The sequence below is a fragment of the Ailuropoda melanoleuca genome, chromosome 7, assembly GCF_002007445.2.
Source record: "Ailuropoda melanoleuca isolate Jingjing chromosome 7, ASM200744v2, whole genome shotgun sequence".
NCBI classification, from domain to species: Eukaryota; Metazoa; Chordata; class Mammalia; order Carnivora; family Ursidae; genus Ailuropoda; species Ailuropoda melanoleuca.
Genome location: NC_048224.1, coordinates 83,653,835 through 83,668,258, shown reverse-complemented (window position 1 = coordinate 83,668,258; position 14,424 = coordinate 83,653,835). Strand labels below are relative to the sequence as shown.

At 35.0% G+C, this 14,424-nt stretch overlaps 1 protein-coding gene across 3 annotated transcripts in view; it reads left to right on the top strand.

The window, feature by feature from the left end:
- RB1 (RB transcriptional corepressor 1) overlaps nt 1-14,223 on the top strand; it is a 155,243-nt gene extending 141,020 nt beyond the window's left edge. For 2 of the 3 annotated variants that reach the window (XM_034665175.1, XM_034665176.1), the window contains 6 exons: nt 267-380; nt 476-639; nt 7,181-7,211; nt 9,295-9,437; nt 9,955-10,004; nt 12,320-14,223. In XM_034665175.1, the coding sequence (XP_034521066.1) occupies nt 267-380; nt 476-639; nt 7,181-7,211; nt 9,295-9,437; nt 9,955-10,004; nt 12,320-12,393 (576 nt within the window). In that variant the 3' untranslated portion in view covers nt 12,394-14,223. Of the gene's footprint in view, nt 1-266; nt 381-475; nt 640-7,180; nt 7,212-9,294; nt 9,560-9,954; nt 10,005-12,319 lie in introns of all 3 variants that reach the window. The other variant, XR_004626733.1, reaches the window with a different exon arrangement.
- Nucleotides 14,224-14,424: the final 201 nt, after the last annotated feature.

Genomic DNA, 14,424 nt, shown 5'->3' with positions numbered 1-14,424 from the left:
GCTAATAAGGAATGCTGCATCTGCCTTGCAATAAACAGGATATTTGTAATAAATTTTTACATTTATATATACTTTAAAAAAAATCTGTGACATTTCACTTCTGAGAGCAGCTATAATCCAAACCTAAGAAGACTTTTTCAGGTTATTTTGTCCTGTATACTATGTGATTCTTACTGTTAAAAAATAATATGATGTATTAAAAAAGAAAATCTAAAGAGATAGACTTCCAAATTCATTTAACAAGTGTTTTTATTCTTCTTCCTCAGACATTCAAACGTGTTTTGATCAGAGAAGAGGAGTATGATTCCATTATAGTATTCTATAACTCGGTCTTCATGCAGAGACTGAAAACAAATATTTTGCAGTATGCTTCTACCAGGGTATGTGTGAAGTATCCTTTGATTGGGAAAATATAATTATAAAATGGATCTTACTAAAACATTAAAAAAAAATCTACTTTTTGTTTTTGCTCTAGCCCCCTACCTTGTCACCAATACCTCACATTCCTCGAAGCCCTTACAAGTTTTCTAGTTCACCTTTACGGATTCCTGGGGGGAACATCTATATATCACCCCTGAAGAATCCATATAAAATTTCAGAAGGTGTGCCAACGCCAACAAAAATGACTCCAAGATCAAGGTTTGTGTTTTCTCCTTAGGGAAGGGGCAAAGAATAAGAGGGGATTGTTTTGATCCAAGCACAAAAATATAAAACTTTCTTTACTTAAAAAATACTTATTTACATTAAGTGACATGATAGGAATTTGGCAGGAAAGAAAGATTATCTTTTTACTTAAGTGGGTTTGCAGATTTAGTCCTCAACTTTCCCGGTTGCTGGGGTCTGTTCTTTTGTGAACAAAGAACAATTTTTATAGTAGGTTTAAAATCACTTTCATATTTTTTTTAAGTAGCCAGTCTGCTAAGCAAAGTGATTACTTTTGGTTAAGAATTTTTATTCTGTAGTTTTATTGAATGTCCTGTAAACTCTGTGAACCTGTTCATCTTGCTTTGTTATAAAAATGTAGATGACTGATTAAATGTAGATGACTGTAAATTAAGTCTTTAGAAGTCCATCCTTAATTCTGCCTACAGCTTCCTTATATTACCTGGGGTGGGTGTCATGTCTACTTTGGAAGGGTGCTGTGGATTAGGGGGAAGATGAGTACGAAGCTGTTGTAAATTCCTAGATGAAAGGTTCTGTGCAAGTACAAATCATTATATTATCTTCCACATCCAACCACAAGTGCTCTGTGGCTTTGAAGTGCTTCCATTGACTTATTATATGTTATCATGGGCTGTTTGAAACTGACTTTATTTGTACAGAGTGGTAGGCAGATTAGCTAGTACAGTTAATGTAGTCTTATCTCCTCAAATTGTCAGCTCATAGAGTTGTACTTAATGGGCAAGAAAAACAGGGAGAAGGGAAGATATTAGCCTTTTAGAAAACATTTGTGTAGGGTGTTTAATTATATAAGTAATGCACACTCATGGTAAAATCTGAAACTAAAGGAAGAGATAAAGTAGAAAATAATTGGCAAGTGATATAAATCCTCTTGTGCACCCCCGTACCATCTTTTATTTGGTGTTCTTATAGTATCTGTGTACGATATCTACAGCTTACATTGTAAGTTGCTAAGATATACACCATATATATTTAATTTACACAGTCCCACATTGCCACATGAAAAGGTAATGATAATTGATCCATATTATGCTTATGATGATGATGGCTATTTGTTGAACTTAGTGAAATCACTTCTTGGTTGAGGTTCTTTAGCAAAAAAGTCATAATCTCAAAATCTTGATAAATCATTGATCAGGCATTTAGAAAGCATCTTAACATTCTATTTATCCAGCATATTTAGGTATTCTGCTTAATCAAATATATGTAGAATGATGTCCACTTATCAAGGAATTGGAGTACAATAAAATATATCTACTAGTTCCATGTGCATATGATCATATCCTTGTTATGTGAAGCTAATGCTGTTTTTCAGCTTTATTATTAAAAACAAATTATATGTTTCACTCATGGCAACCACAAATTCAAAACCTATGATATTTACACAAAAAATAAAGAGAAAGATAGCCAAACAAACTCTGTGGAAACTCATCAGTCCCAAAGAAAAAGATAAGAGGAGAGGAACAGAGAAAAACTACAAAAACAACCAGAAAACAAGGAACAAAAGAGTATTAAGTACATACCTATCAATAATAACTTTAAATGTAAATGGCCTAATCCTCCAGTCAAAAGATATAGGGTGGTGGAATGGATAAAAATACAAGACCCTTCTATATGCTGTCTATAAGAGACTCACCTTAGACATAAAGACACAGACTGAAAGTAAAAGGATAGAAAAATGTTTACCATGCAAATGGAAGCAAAACAAACAAACAACAACAACAAAAACAAATCCAGGGTAGCAACACTTACATCAGACAAAATAGACTTTACAACAAAGACTGTAACTAGAGACAAAGAAGGGTATTACATAATGATAAAGGGAGCAATCCAACAAGAGGATATAACACTTGTGAGTATCTGCATACCAAACACTAGAGCACCTGAATACATAAAGCACATATTAGTGGATATAAAGAGAGAAATTGATGGTAATACAATAGTAGTAAGGGACTTTAACACCCCACTTACATCAATGGATAGATCATTCAGGCAGGAAATAAATAAGGAAACAGTGTCTTTGAATGACACTTTGTAACAGATGGACATAACAGATATATGTAGCACATTAAATCCAAAAACAACAGAATACACATTATTCTCAAGTGCACATGGAACATTCTCCAGAAAGGATCACATATGAGGCCACAAAACAAACTTCAGTAAATTTAAGAAGATTGAAATCATGCCAAGCATGTTTTCCGATCACAGCAGTATGAAACTAGAAATAAATCACAAGAAAAAAACTGGAAAAAACACGAGCATGTGGAGATTAAACAACATGATACTAAACAACCGGTGGGCCAACAAAGCAATCGAAGAAACAAAAAATTCATGGAGAGAAATGAAAATGAAAATAAGATGGTCCAAAATCTTTAGGATGCAGTGAAAGCAGTTCTAAGAGAGAAATACACAGCAATACAGCCCATCTCAAGAAACAAGAAAAAGCTGAAATAAATAACATAACCTTACACCTACAGGAATCAGAAAAAGAAAAGCAACAAAGCCCAAGTTGAGTAGAAGAAAGGAGATAATAAAGATCAGAGCAGAAATAAATGGCATATAGAGACAAAAAAAAAAATAGTAGAAAAAAATTAATTAAACCAAGAGCTGGTTCTTTGAAAAGATAAACAAAATTAGTTATCCCTTAGCTAGACACATCAAGAAAAAAAGAGAAAGGATCCCAAATAAAATCAGAAAGGAAAGAGAAGTAACAACTGACACCACAGAATTACAAAGGATTATAAGAGACTACTACAAAAAGTTGTATGCCAACAAATTGGACAACCTAGAAGAAATGGATAAATTCCTAGAAATATAGAATTTTCCAAAACTGAATCAGAAAGAAACAGAAAATCTGAACAGACTGATTTTTAGAAATGAATTTGAATCAGTAATCAAAAAACTACCAAAAAATAAATGTCCAGGCCAGATGCATTCACAAGTGAATTCTACCAGACATTTTAAAAAGAATTAATACCTATTCTCCTCAAACTATTCCAAAAAATAGAAGAGGATAGAAAGCTTCCAAATGAATTTATAAGGCCAGCATTACCCTGATACCAAAACCAGACAAGCACCCCACCGAAAGAAAGAAAGAAAGAAAGAAAGAAAGACAGAAAGAAAGAAAAAGAAAGAAAGAAAAGAAAGAAGGAAAAAGAAAAAACCACAGGCCAGTAACCCTGATGAAGATAGATCCAAAGATCCTTGACAAAATATTAGCAAACTGCATTGAACAATATATCAAAAATATCATTCACCATGAGCAGGTGGGATTTATTCCAGGGTGCAAAGGTGGTTTGATATTCACAAATCAGGCAATGTGATACATCACATCAAGCAAAGAATAAAAATCATATGATCATTTCAATAGATGTAGAAAAAACATCTGACAAAATTCAGCATCATTCATGACAAAAACTCCAAACAAAGCAGGTTTACAGGGAACCTACCTCAAGATGGTAAGGCCATATATGAAAAACCTGCAACTTATCATATATCCCACATGATAGATAACATCATGGTGAAAAACTGAGAGGTTTTTCTCTAAGATCAGAAATAAGACAAGGATTTTCACTCTTACCACTTTTATTTAACATAATACTGAAAGTCCTACCCATAGCAATCAGAGAAGAAAAAAAATGAGAGGCATCCATATTGGTCAAGAAGAAGTTAAACTGTCACTATTTATAGATGACATGATACTATACATAGAAAATCCTAAAGACTATACCAAAAAACGACAAGAATAAATGAATTCAGTAAAGTTTCAGAATACAAAATTAATGCACAGAAATCTATTGCATTTCTACGCACTAATACTGAAGTAGCAGAAAGAGAAATTAAGAAAACAACACCATTTACAATTGCACCAAAAAGATTAAATACCTAGGATAAACTTAGCCAAAGAGGCAAAAGACCTGTATCTGAAAGCTATAAAACATTGATGAAAGAAATTGAAGATGACACAAACAAATACAAAGATATTCCATGTTCATGGATTGGAAGAATTAATATTGCTAAAAGGTCCATGTTTCCCAAAGCAGTCTACAGATTCAATGCAATCCCTATCAAAATACCAAAAGCATTGTTCACAAACTAGAACAAATAATACTAAAATTTGTATGAAAGCACAAAAGACCCCCAATTGCCAAAGCAATCTTGAAAAAGAAGAACAAGACTGGTTTCAAGATATACTACAGAGTTGTAGTAATCAAAACAACATGGTAGTGGCACAAAAAAAAACAAAACAAAACCCACATAGATCAATGGAACAGAATAGAGAGCCCAGAAATAAACTAATGATCATATGGTCAATCTGTGCCAAAGGAGAAAGGGGAAAAGACAGTCTCTTTAATAAATGGTGCTGGGAACACTAGACAGCTACATGTAAAAGAATGAAAGTGGACCACCTTTTAAATACTATATATAAAAAATAAACTCAAAATGGATTAAAGACCTAAATGTGAGACCAGAAACCATAAGACTCTTAGAAGAGATCACAGGCAGTAATTTCTCTGACATCAGCTACATCGGCAACGTTTTTTCTAGGTATGTCTTCTAAGGCAAGGGAAACAAAAAGCAAAAAAAAAACAAAAAACAAAACAAAAAAAACCAAGTAGAACTACATCAAAATAAAAAGCTTCTGCACCGCAAAGGAAACCAGCAAAATGAAAAGGCAACCTAGTGAATGGGAGAAAATATTTGCAAGCCACATATCCGATAAGGAGTTAATTTTCAAAATTTATAAAGAACTCCTATAACTCAATAGCAAATAAACAATCCATTTAAAAGGTGAGCAGAAGATCCGAATAGACATTTTTCTAAAGAAGACATACAGATGGCAATGGACACATGAAAAGATGCTCAAACTCACTAATCATCACGGGAATGCAAATCAAAACCATAGTGAAATATCACACCTATAGAATGACTAGAATAAAAAAAGGCAAGAAATAAGTGTTGGTGAGGATGTGGAGAAAAGGAACCCTCATACACTGTTGGTGGGAATGTAAATTGGTACAGCCAACTGTGGAAAACAATGTGGAGGTTCTTCAAAAACTTAAAAATAGAAATACCATATGGGGGCGCCTGGGTGGCACAGCGGTTAAGCGTCTGCCTTCGGCTCAGGGCGTGATCCCAGCGTTCTGGGATCGAGCCCCACATCAGGCTTCTCCACTATGAGCCTGCTTCTTCCTCTCCCACTCCCCCTGCTTGTGTTCCCTCTCTCGCTGGCTGTCTCTATCCCTGTTGAATAAATAAATAAAATCTTTAAAAAAAAAAAAAAAGAAATACCATATGATCCAGTAATTTCACTATTGGGTATTTACCCAAAGAAAATGAAAACACTAATTTGAAAAGATATATGCACCCCTGTGTTTACTGCAGGATTATTTACAATATTGAAGATATGGAAGCACCCTAGGTGTCCACTGATGTATGAATGAATAAGGAAAATGTGTTACAGATATCTAGATCTACATAGACATACATACAAGGGAATATTATGCAGCCATTAAATATATATACACATAGAAGGGGATATTATGCAGTCATTAAAAAGTTTAAGATCATGCCATTTGAGACAACATGAATGGACCTAGAGGATGTAATGTTAAGTGAAATAAGTCGGAGACAAACAAATACCGTATGATTTCACTCCTAAGTGAAATCCAAAAAAATAAATAAAAATCAGAATCAGATCTATAAATACAAAAAACAAACTGATGGTTGCTAGAGGGCAGGGAAGGATGGACAATATGGGTGAAGGTTAGTGGGAGATGTAGGCTTCCTGATATAGAATGAGTAAGTCATAGGCAATAAAATGTACAACATAATGAGTAGCGATACTAAGGATAATAGGGATACAGCAGCAGTGATGTGTGGTGGCAGATGGTGGCTACACTTGTGAGCACAGCATAATGTATAAACTTGTTGAATCACTATGTTGTACACCTGAAACTAATGTAACATTGTGGGTCAGCTATACTCAAATAAAAACAAAAGAACATAAATTATATGGTTCAAACAAGGACAAGCAGACTAATAGATTTCTGATTCTAGTATATATGATAAGCAGACTTTACCATATATCAGTAGAGATCTTAATTAGAATTCTGATTATTAATACTGTAACTTTTTGCTAATTGTTATGTGAATTTTTAATGAGGAAATGTGAAATTTTAATTGGTTACTTACCCATTGAGTTATGAAGAATTAAGTATGGGTGAACTTAAAATTTTCCTTTGCATTCTTTAAATGTGGGCAATGGCAAAAAACGTTCTTTCAGGCATGTAATTCTTAAAAAATCTAAGAGACCAGCTCAGTGTATGATTAAATTAGCACTGTTAGAATAAACCCCTAATGACTGGAATTTTGTTGTGGTTCTAGGGTAGAACAGACCTTTGATTTGGTATTTCTAATAGCTCAGAATGATCTATGTTCATCTCTGCACAGTTATATATGACCTTCATTACTAATTTGTATTTTATCTTGACAGAATCTTAGTATCAATTGGTGAATCATTTGGGGTGAGTATTTTCTTTCTATGATATATAGGGCATGCACTGTAACTATAAAAGAAATTGCAGATTTCTGTAACTTGAACTGACAAATACTATTATTCAAACACCTCAGCAAGGCATGTTGCATAGAAATTAGAAAATAGATCAATAGCAGACTTATTTTCAAATCACATTTAATTTCAAGTTATACTCATAATTGGTGAATTTTGAAGAGGTTTTCTAAACATCCTTTGAGATTATATAATACATTACATATATTTTTCCAAGCCATCAGTTCCTTGTCACTTGAGCCTCTACATGGAACCACTCATTACTCACAAATGTCATCTTACTTCCCTCAGAGCAAGAAGAGAGAGAGGGAAAGAAGGAGGTATGGAGCAAAATGGAAGTCACAGTCTTTTTGTAACTAATATTGGAAGTGATATTCCATCACTTTTGTCATATTTTTTCAGAAGCAAGGTAACACTAGGTCCAACCCACTCACTCAGGGAAGAGAGGATTATACGAGCATGGAAACTAGGAGGTGAGGATTAGTGAGACCCATTCTAGAGTCTGCCTACCCCACTGCTCCAAATATGAATAGAGAAAGATACTAGTTTGTACAACAAAAGACCAAGTGTTAAAATGTATGTTACAAATAGTAAATGCTGTGACATTTAGCTCAAGGTAGGCTGCAGCTGTCAGGGTTCACAAAGGACATGTGCGACCACATTAAGTAGGGTTGGATCTGGATACATATAGAGTAGTGGTCCTCAAACTTTTCTGCTTGCTATAACCTCTAAAAGAATTGAGAAAATGTTATATGAACTTACATATTTTAAAGCTGATAACTAAATATCTTATAAATTTAATACATACACAGGAATTTAGTTTCATATTATATATGTGCTCTAAACTTATTTCCATCAAAACCTGTTTTTGCATTTAATTTTTAGAAAATTGCCCCCTTTAGGGGCACCCGAGTGGCTCAGTCAGTTGAGCATCTGACTCTTGATTTCTGCTCAGGTTCTGATCTCAAGGTTGTGAGATTGAGCCCTGCATCGGGCTCCACACTCAGCTTGGAGTCTGCTTGAGATTCTTTCTCTCTCTTCCACTCCCTCTGCCCCTCCCCCTGCTCATGAGCACACACACACTCTCTCTAAAATAAATAAAATCTTAAAAAAAAGAAAAAATTGTCTCATTTAATTTTTGGAAAAAGAAAGCTCAATTAGTAAAGCTAAATCTCACTGTCAAATCAGTCAGTCAAATGGGACCTAGTTTCTACTGATAACCTGGCTTCATTTTTTAGTTCAGATGAACATGTTCCTACACATTCCTGAGGTAATCCCCTCACTCTAGTTCTAAAGTAGGCAAATAAGAAATGGAAATTTTCCATGTGCTTGTCCTTGGATAAAATAAGGTATTACGTCCCCTTTGGTATTTATTACCAAAGCTTTCTTGACTTTGCTGTGACAGGATTCTCCCTCAAAAGATACAGATCTCAAATCATCTCTAGTAATAAGGAATGGACTCAAAATCTTTTTATATCTGATTTTTTATTTAAAAAACTATGAATTAGCATTTCAATAAATACTATATCAGTAATGGTTTAAAATACATAAACTATATGACTTGTCAACATAAGATCCATAAAGTGAGTCCAAAATTATGATCGACTAGACATTTCACTTCTTAATAGATTCTTATGATATTCTCCCTGGTTATGCCCTCAAAAAAAAACAAACAAAACCCACAAGGTTCTAGGAGGCCATTCCAACTTTATATGCTTCCGAGAAGTAGCCCTGGTTTTGGGTGTGGGTGAGTTCCAAAAATGAGGAACCAGAATTTTGAGAGAAGTAGACAGAGTTGTTGGAGGAAGGGGAGGAGCCTCATATGGAGAGACAGGAAGATACTTAATTGGGCAGAGTTAAGTGTAGTTACACTGATTCTAAGATTTTTCCGTATCTCATCTGGTGCAATAAAGCAGAAAATTAAAATGCAGATATTTCCTCTGCCTGATTTTTGATACCCCTCCAACTACAATTAAGGGTTGCTAACTACAAAATGCTGGCATTTAATGATTTAAAATAAAGAATTCTGTAATTTGTAGACTTCTGAGAAGTTCCAGAAAATAAACCAGATGGTGTGTAACAGCGACCGTGTGCTCAAAAGAAGTGCTGAAGGCAGCAACCCTCCCAAACCATTGAAAAAACTACGCTTTGATATTGAAGGATCAGATGAAGCAGATGGAAGGTAGGAACAGCTGTAGAATGTTTTTCCGTAGCTGAGCTGCTCATGTGGAGAAGCCAGAGTGCCAGCTCTACCCCTTTATACCAATTTTATTTCAAAATTGTGGAGATTGCTCAAAGAAATAGGTATGTATCCCAAAGTTAACACCATTTAAATCATATGCTATCTACTAAAATTCATTGAATGTATCAGATGTTAACGATCTGATCTTTTTTTTTATCTTTTTTTTTTTTTTTTCAAAGCCATTGATAAAATTTTGTTATGATTAACATTAGATTTTTAAATGCTTACTCTTGGGAAAAAAAACAACTATGGTGTTTTATAAGAATCACTGAAAAATGCAAAAGATTATAAATTTGTGATGGTTTGTATTTTAGATGGTTTATAAGCCTTTGAAATTAAAAGCTACTCACTATAATAAGTATACAATAAGTCATTGGAACCGCTATAGTTATTGAAAATTTCAGTTTTCCATTTATACATATACATATGAAATATCTTCTCTTTTTTAAATCTGCAGTAAACATCTCCCAGGGGAGTCCAAATTTCAACAGAAACTGGCAGAAATGAGTAAGTACTTATCATTTCACCCTACATAAATGAAACCATTGTTTATATTGCAAAAAGCCTTTTCATTTTTTAAAGGAATAAATACATATAATTCCCTAAATTAGCACACTCGCTTATGCACTTAAAATGTAATCCAATCAAGAATGTACTCTTTACCCACAGACATTTGTGGATTAAATGTATGACGCAAAATGAAGGTCATCTTTCCCTTCCTAAAATCTTTAGTGCAGGAATACTAAGAAGTGAAACCACATCTTCAGCATGAATGGCTGTGGTTAGAAATACCTCAGGAGAGCAAAACTATAATGAGGAACTCTTTCAGAGCATTGGATAGAGGGAAAGGTTTAAAAAATTAGCATATAGGAACATCATCACCCTTATTTGAAGAATAATTTTTTACTCTGTTATCGAACTTCTCTAATTTCAAGTTTTAAAACAATGTCAAACAAAAGTTTTCTGTTCCCGGAGATCAGAATTTTGATAAAGAGCACCGCCAAGTCATTCTCCAGGTTATGCAGAGTGACATAAATTTGGAATATTAAGGCAAATGGGATTCTATCCTAAGCACTCTAAGACGATACAAGATTAACCCAAGTAGAATAGATGGAAAGTACTTTAAGAAGAAGGCAAACACTTGCCAACTGCTACTGGGCTGTCCCAGGGAGAGAGCCATGGTAGTGAGGGTGATGTTTCCTGATCCTCTGCAGCCAGACCCATCGACAGGAAGAATGGCTGGCACTGGGAAAGAAGACAAGTATTTTGGAGATATTAAGTATTAAAACTATTAGTCCTAGGTCATAGGACACATCAATTGATATGATATGTTCAGAACAATACCAGTTGAAATGTGACTTTTTAAAAAGGGGCTTCTCTATAAACATGTGCTCATAAATACTAAGTATTTAAAGTACAAAGTATTTAAAAGAATGCTTTTGATTTTTTAAACAATTTCTTTCTATGTATATTATTTTGAAGAGAACAATTAACACTAAACATATCAAGAGTTTAAATTTTTTGATTATAAACGAATCTCTCTTTTGGATTTTACATTGACTGATGTACTTGTGTTTGAACTCTGAAGTAGTTGTGGCATTTCCACTCAGTACATGAAAATAGACACAAAGCTTCTGACCAGAATGAGGCCTTAAAAACATTTGGAAGGATTTTGAAGCTCACAAATATGCATTTTAGAAGGAACAGAAAGTGTAAAAATATGTATGTGTTTGTAGAGGAGAGTTCAGTTGCTGTGGTGGGTACATTTTCCAGTAGCGTACTTGGCCTTGTGGTGAATTCCCAATGCCATGCTGGAGTTCAGGGCCTTTATGCGGCTGCAAATTGGAGAGAAGCAGCAGGAGTTTGGATTCCTAGGGCTAAGGAATTCTTCAGTTTTCCTCAAAGAATGGCATTCAAAAAAGACCCATCACACAGTGCTAGATTGCTCAGGGGGTAAGACTTAGAATTAGTCTTTTCTTTCTTTTTCGAATGTGAATTTGTGCTTCTTTGAAATGAAGAGCCTCTGCCCATCACTAAAATCAAGTTTTTTAAATAACTTCTTATTTTTTTTAAAAGATTTTATTTATGTATTTGAGAGAGAGAGAGTACAAGCAGGGGGAGCAGCAGAAGGAGAGGGAAAAGCAGGCCCCCTGCTGAGCAGGGACCCTGATGTGGGGCTCGATCCCAGCGTCCTGGGATCATGACCTGAGCCGAAGGCAGATGCTTAACCGACTGAGCTACCCTTAAATAACTTCTTTTAAAGAAGTTTCCTGGTTTTGTCTATGTTGTAATTAATACTGTACCTTTAAAATGTTCACGTCCAAATTAAATGAGCCGTGAGCTGATGTCTTTGCAAGGCGCCTCCCAGCACAAGGGAGTTGCTTGCATCGTGAAGAATACCGCTCACTTCAGCAGACCATTCTGGGCCAGCCCGACATTCTGCTCTGCCACCGGGCCAAACTCAACCTCAGCATCTCTGCAGCAGTGGTCTGCAAAGTTGGGCACACCTGGGAGTATACGAGGCCACCTTTTGGGTGCATAGAGAAAATACTAGAATTTCTATTTTTATCTCATCTATTTTTCATGTTTGTTTGGGCTATGCGTGTTTTAGAATTTAGACACAAACATAAATGGTATGCATATACACATACAAATTTAGTGGTACATGCTTGGAAAAGAATTCATGATAAAAAATTTGGAAACCACTGCTTTGCCAGGCCCTGAACTCCATCGATTTGGCACGAGAGTAACATATATGGCAGCCCTTTGTCAACTTAACTAACACCATCAGTGCTATTGACATTTCTTCATCCTCTTTCCAGCATCTACCCGAACACGAATGCAGAAGCAAAAAATGAACGATAGCATGGATACCTCAAACAGGGAAGAAAAATGAGGGTCCCGTGACCTCTGTGGGCACCGCGTACACCTCTGGCCTCATGGTCTCTCACAGATCCCGCTGTGTGACTCTCCCAGTTTCTGTTTACGGCCGCATTGAATACCTATCTTCAGCTTTTTCTGCTGGATATCAAGTCTGCGCACGGGCTTGCGTGTGGTGTGCGTGCAGGGGATTCCTAAGCCACTTGCAATGTCGTAGTCAGTAGAATATACTTGTTATTGCACAAGATTGAAAATCTTGTGTAAATCCTGCCATTTAAAAAGTTGTAGCAGATGTTTCCATTTCCAAGTATCATTGCTCTGCTCTACAAACGGGGAGGATGCCCTGGGAGTGGCGGTCCAAACAACCCAGGCCTATTTGAGTACTTTGTCTTTTCTTGTGGCATATATGTGATGTTTGCTATTATTTTTATTAATTTATATTTATATATTTTTTTAATTTAACATGAACACCCTTAGAATATGTGTCCTGTATTCCAAATGCAATTTGGCTGACTACTTCCCCTTCACCCAAATGATCCTGAACTCTTCTGCTAAAACAGATATTAGAAACTAGAAAAAAAAATCACTAATTTTTACACATTAGATTTTAGTTTACTAATGGAATCTGATGTACTGTTTGCTTGTTTTATAAATTTTAGTTTTTAAACACAGGCAGAAAACAAAGTATAAACAAATGATGGTGTCATACTACTGATACAGATTTCATACCTCAGGATTTGTAAGAATTTATTGATCCTTTTCTTCATCCAACTCATGCTTTAAAATGAGAGTTATTAATAGTGCTCTTGGTTTTTATACCATTCAGATCACTGAATTCATGAGGTAACCATCAAGTACTTGGAAAATCAAGTGTTCAGCTAGAGCTTTGCTTCGAGGACCCTAAGACAGTATATCCCAAGTGCACTTTCTAATGTTTCTGGGTCCTGAAGAATCAAGATTTAAATAATTTTATTCCACAAATAGACTGTTAACTATTGGAGCCTTAATTTTTCTTTCTTAGAGGTTTGTCTAATTGCATCTCAGCAATTATTCTGCCCTCCTAAATTTGGGAAGGGGTGTTTTCTCTGGAATTGTACATGTCTTCCATGTATCTTTTGAACTGGCAGTTGTCTATTTATCTTTTTTTTTTTTAAGTCAGTATGGTCTAACACTGGCATATTCAAAGCCACATCATTTCTACTCCAAAATTGCAAGTAATCAAAGGTCTTCGGGTTAGGCATTCATGTTTCTATCTGGTTTTGTGCAAAAGCTTCAAATGAAAACAGCTGTGTTAGAAAACGAGGCGCTTTCCCCCGACACCTAAAGGTGTATTTAAACTATCTTGTGTGATTAACTTATTTAGAGATGGTATAATTTAAAATAGGTGATATTTAAGGTAGCATCAGCTAGCTTTTAGGAAAATCACTTTGTCTAAACTCAGAGTTCTTTTTAAAAAGAAATCTGATCTTATTTGTTAGAAAAAGAAATTTTATTTTATGCTCAGTTAAGTTTCAAACTTATTTTTGGCAGTTATAACAAGGCACTAGGAAGCTTTCTCCCATTTCCTCATTAATTTTTGCATGAATATCATAAAAATCAGTTAGCTTTTAGGTCAAGGGCTACCATATTTCTGGATCTTTTGCTAATGAAAGTTCACATTAGAGTTAGTGCCAGAATTTTAGGAACTTCAGAGATCCTGTACGGGGATTTCTTAAATAAAGCTTCAGATATTGCTTTATTGCTTTTTTGTATTGGTTAAAACTGTACATTTAAAATTGCTATGTTACTATTTTCTACGATTAATAGTTTGTCTATTTTAAAATAAATTAGTTGTTAAGAGTCTTAATGGTCTGCTGTATTCTTTGTATCAAGTGCCCTAATGTTCTCTTCTATATCTGAGTTCTCTCCTGGTATCTCATCCATTCTTAACCTTTAATTGGCTTCATATGCTGATGATCCACAAATATATTTCTCCAGCCTGAACTCTTCATGGAGTTCAGAGCCCTCATGGCCAGTAGAACTCTTGATTCTCACTCTCTTCCCCCAC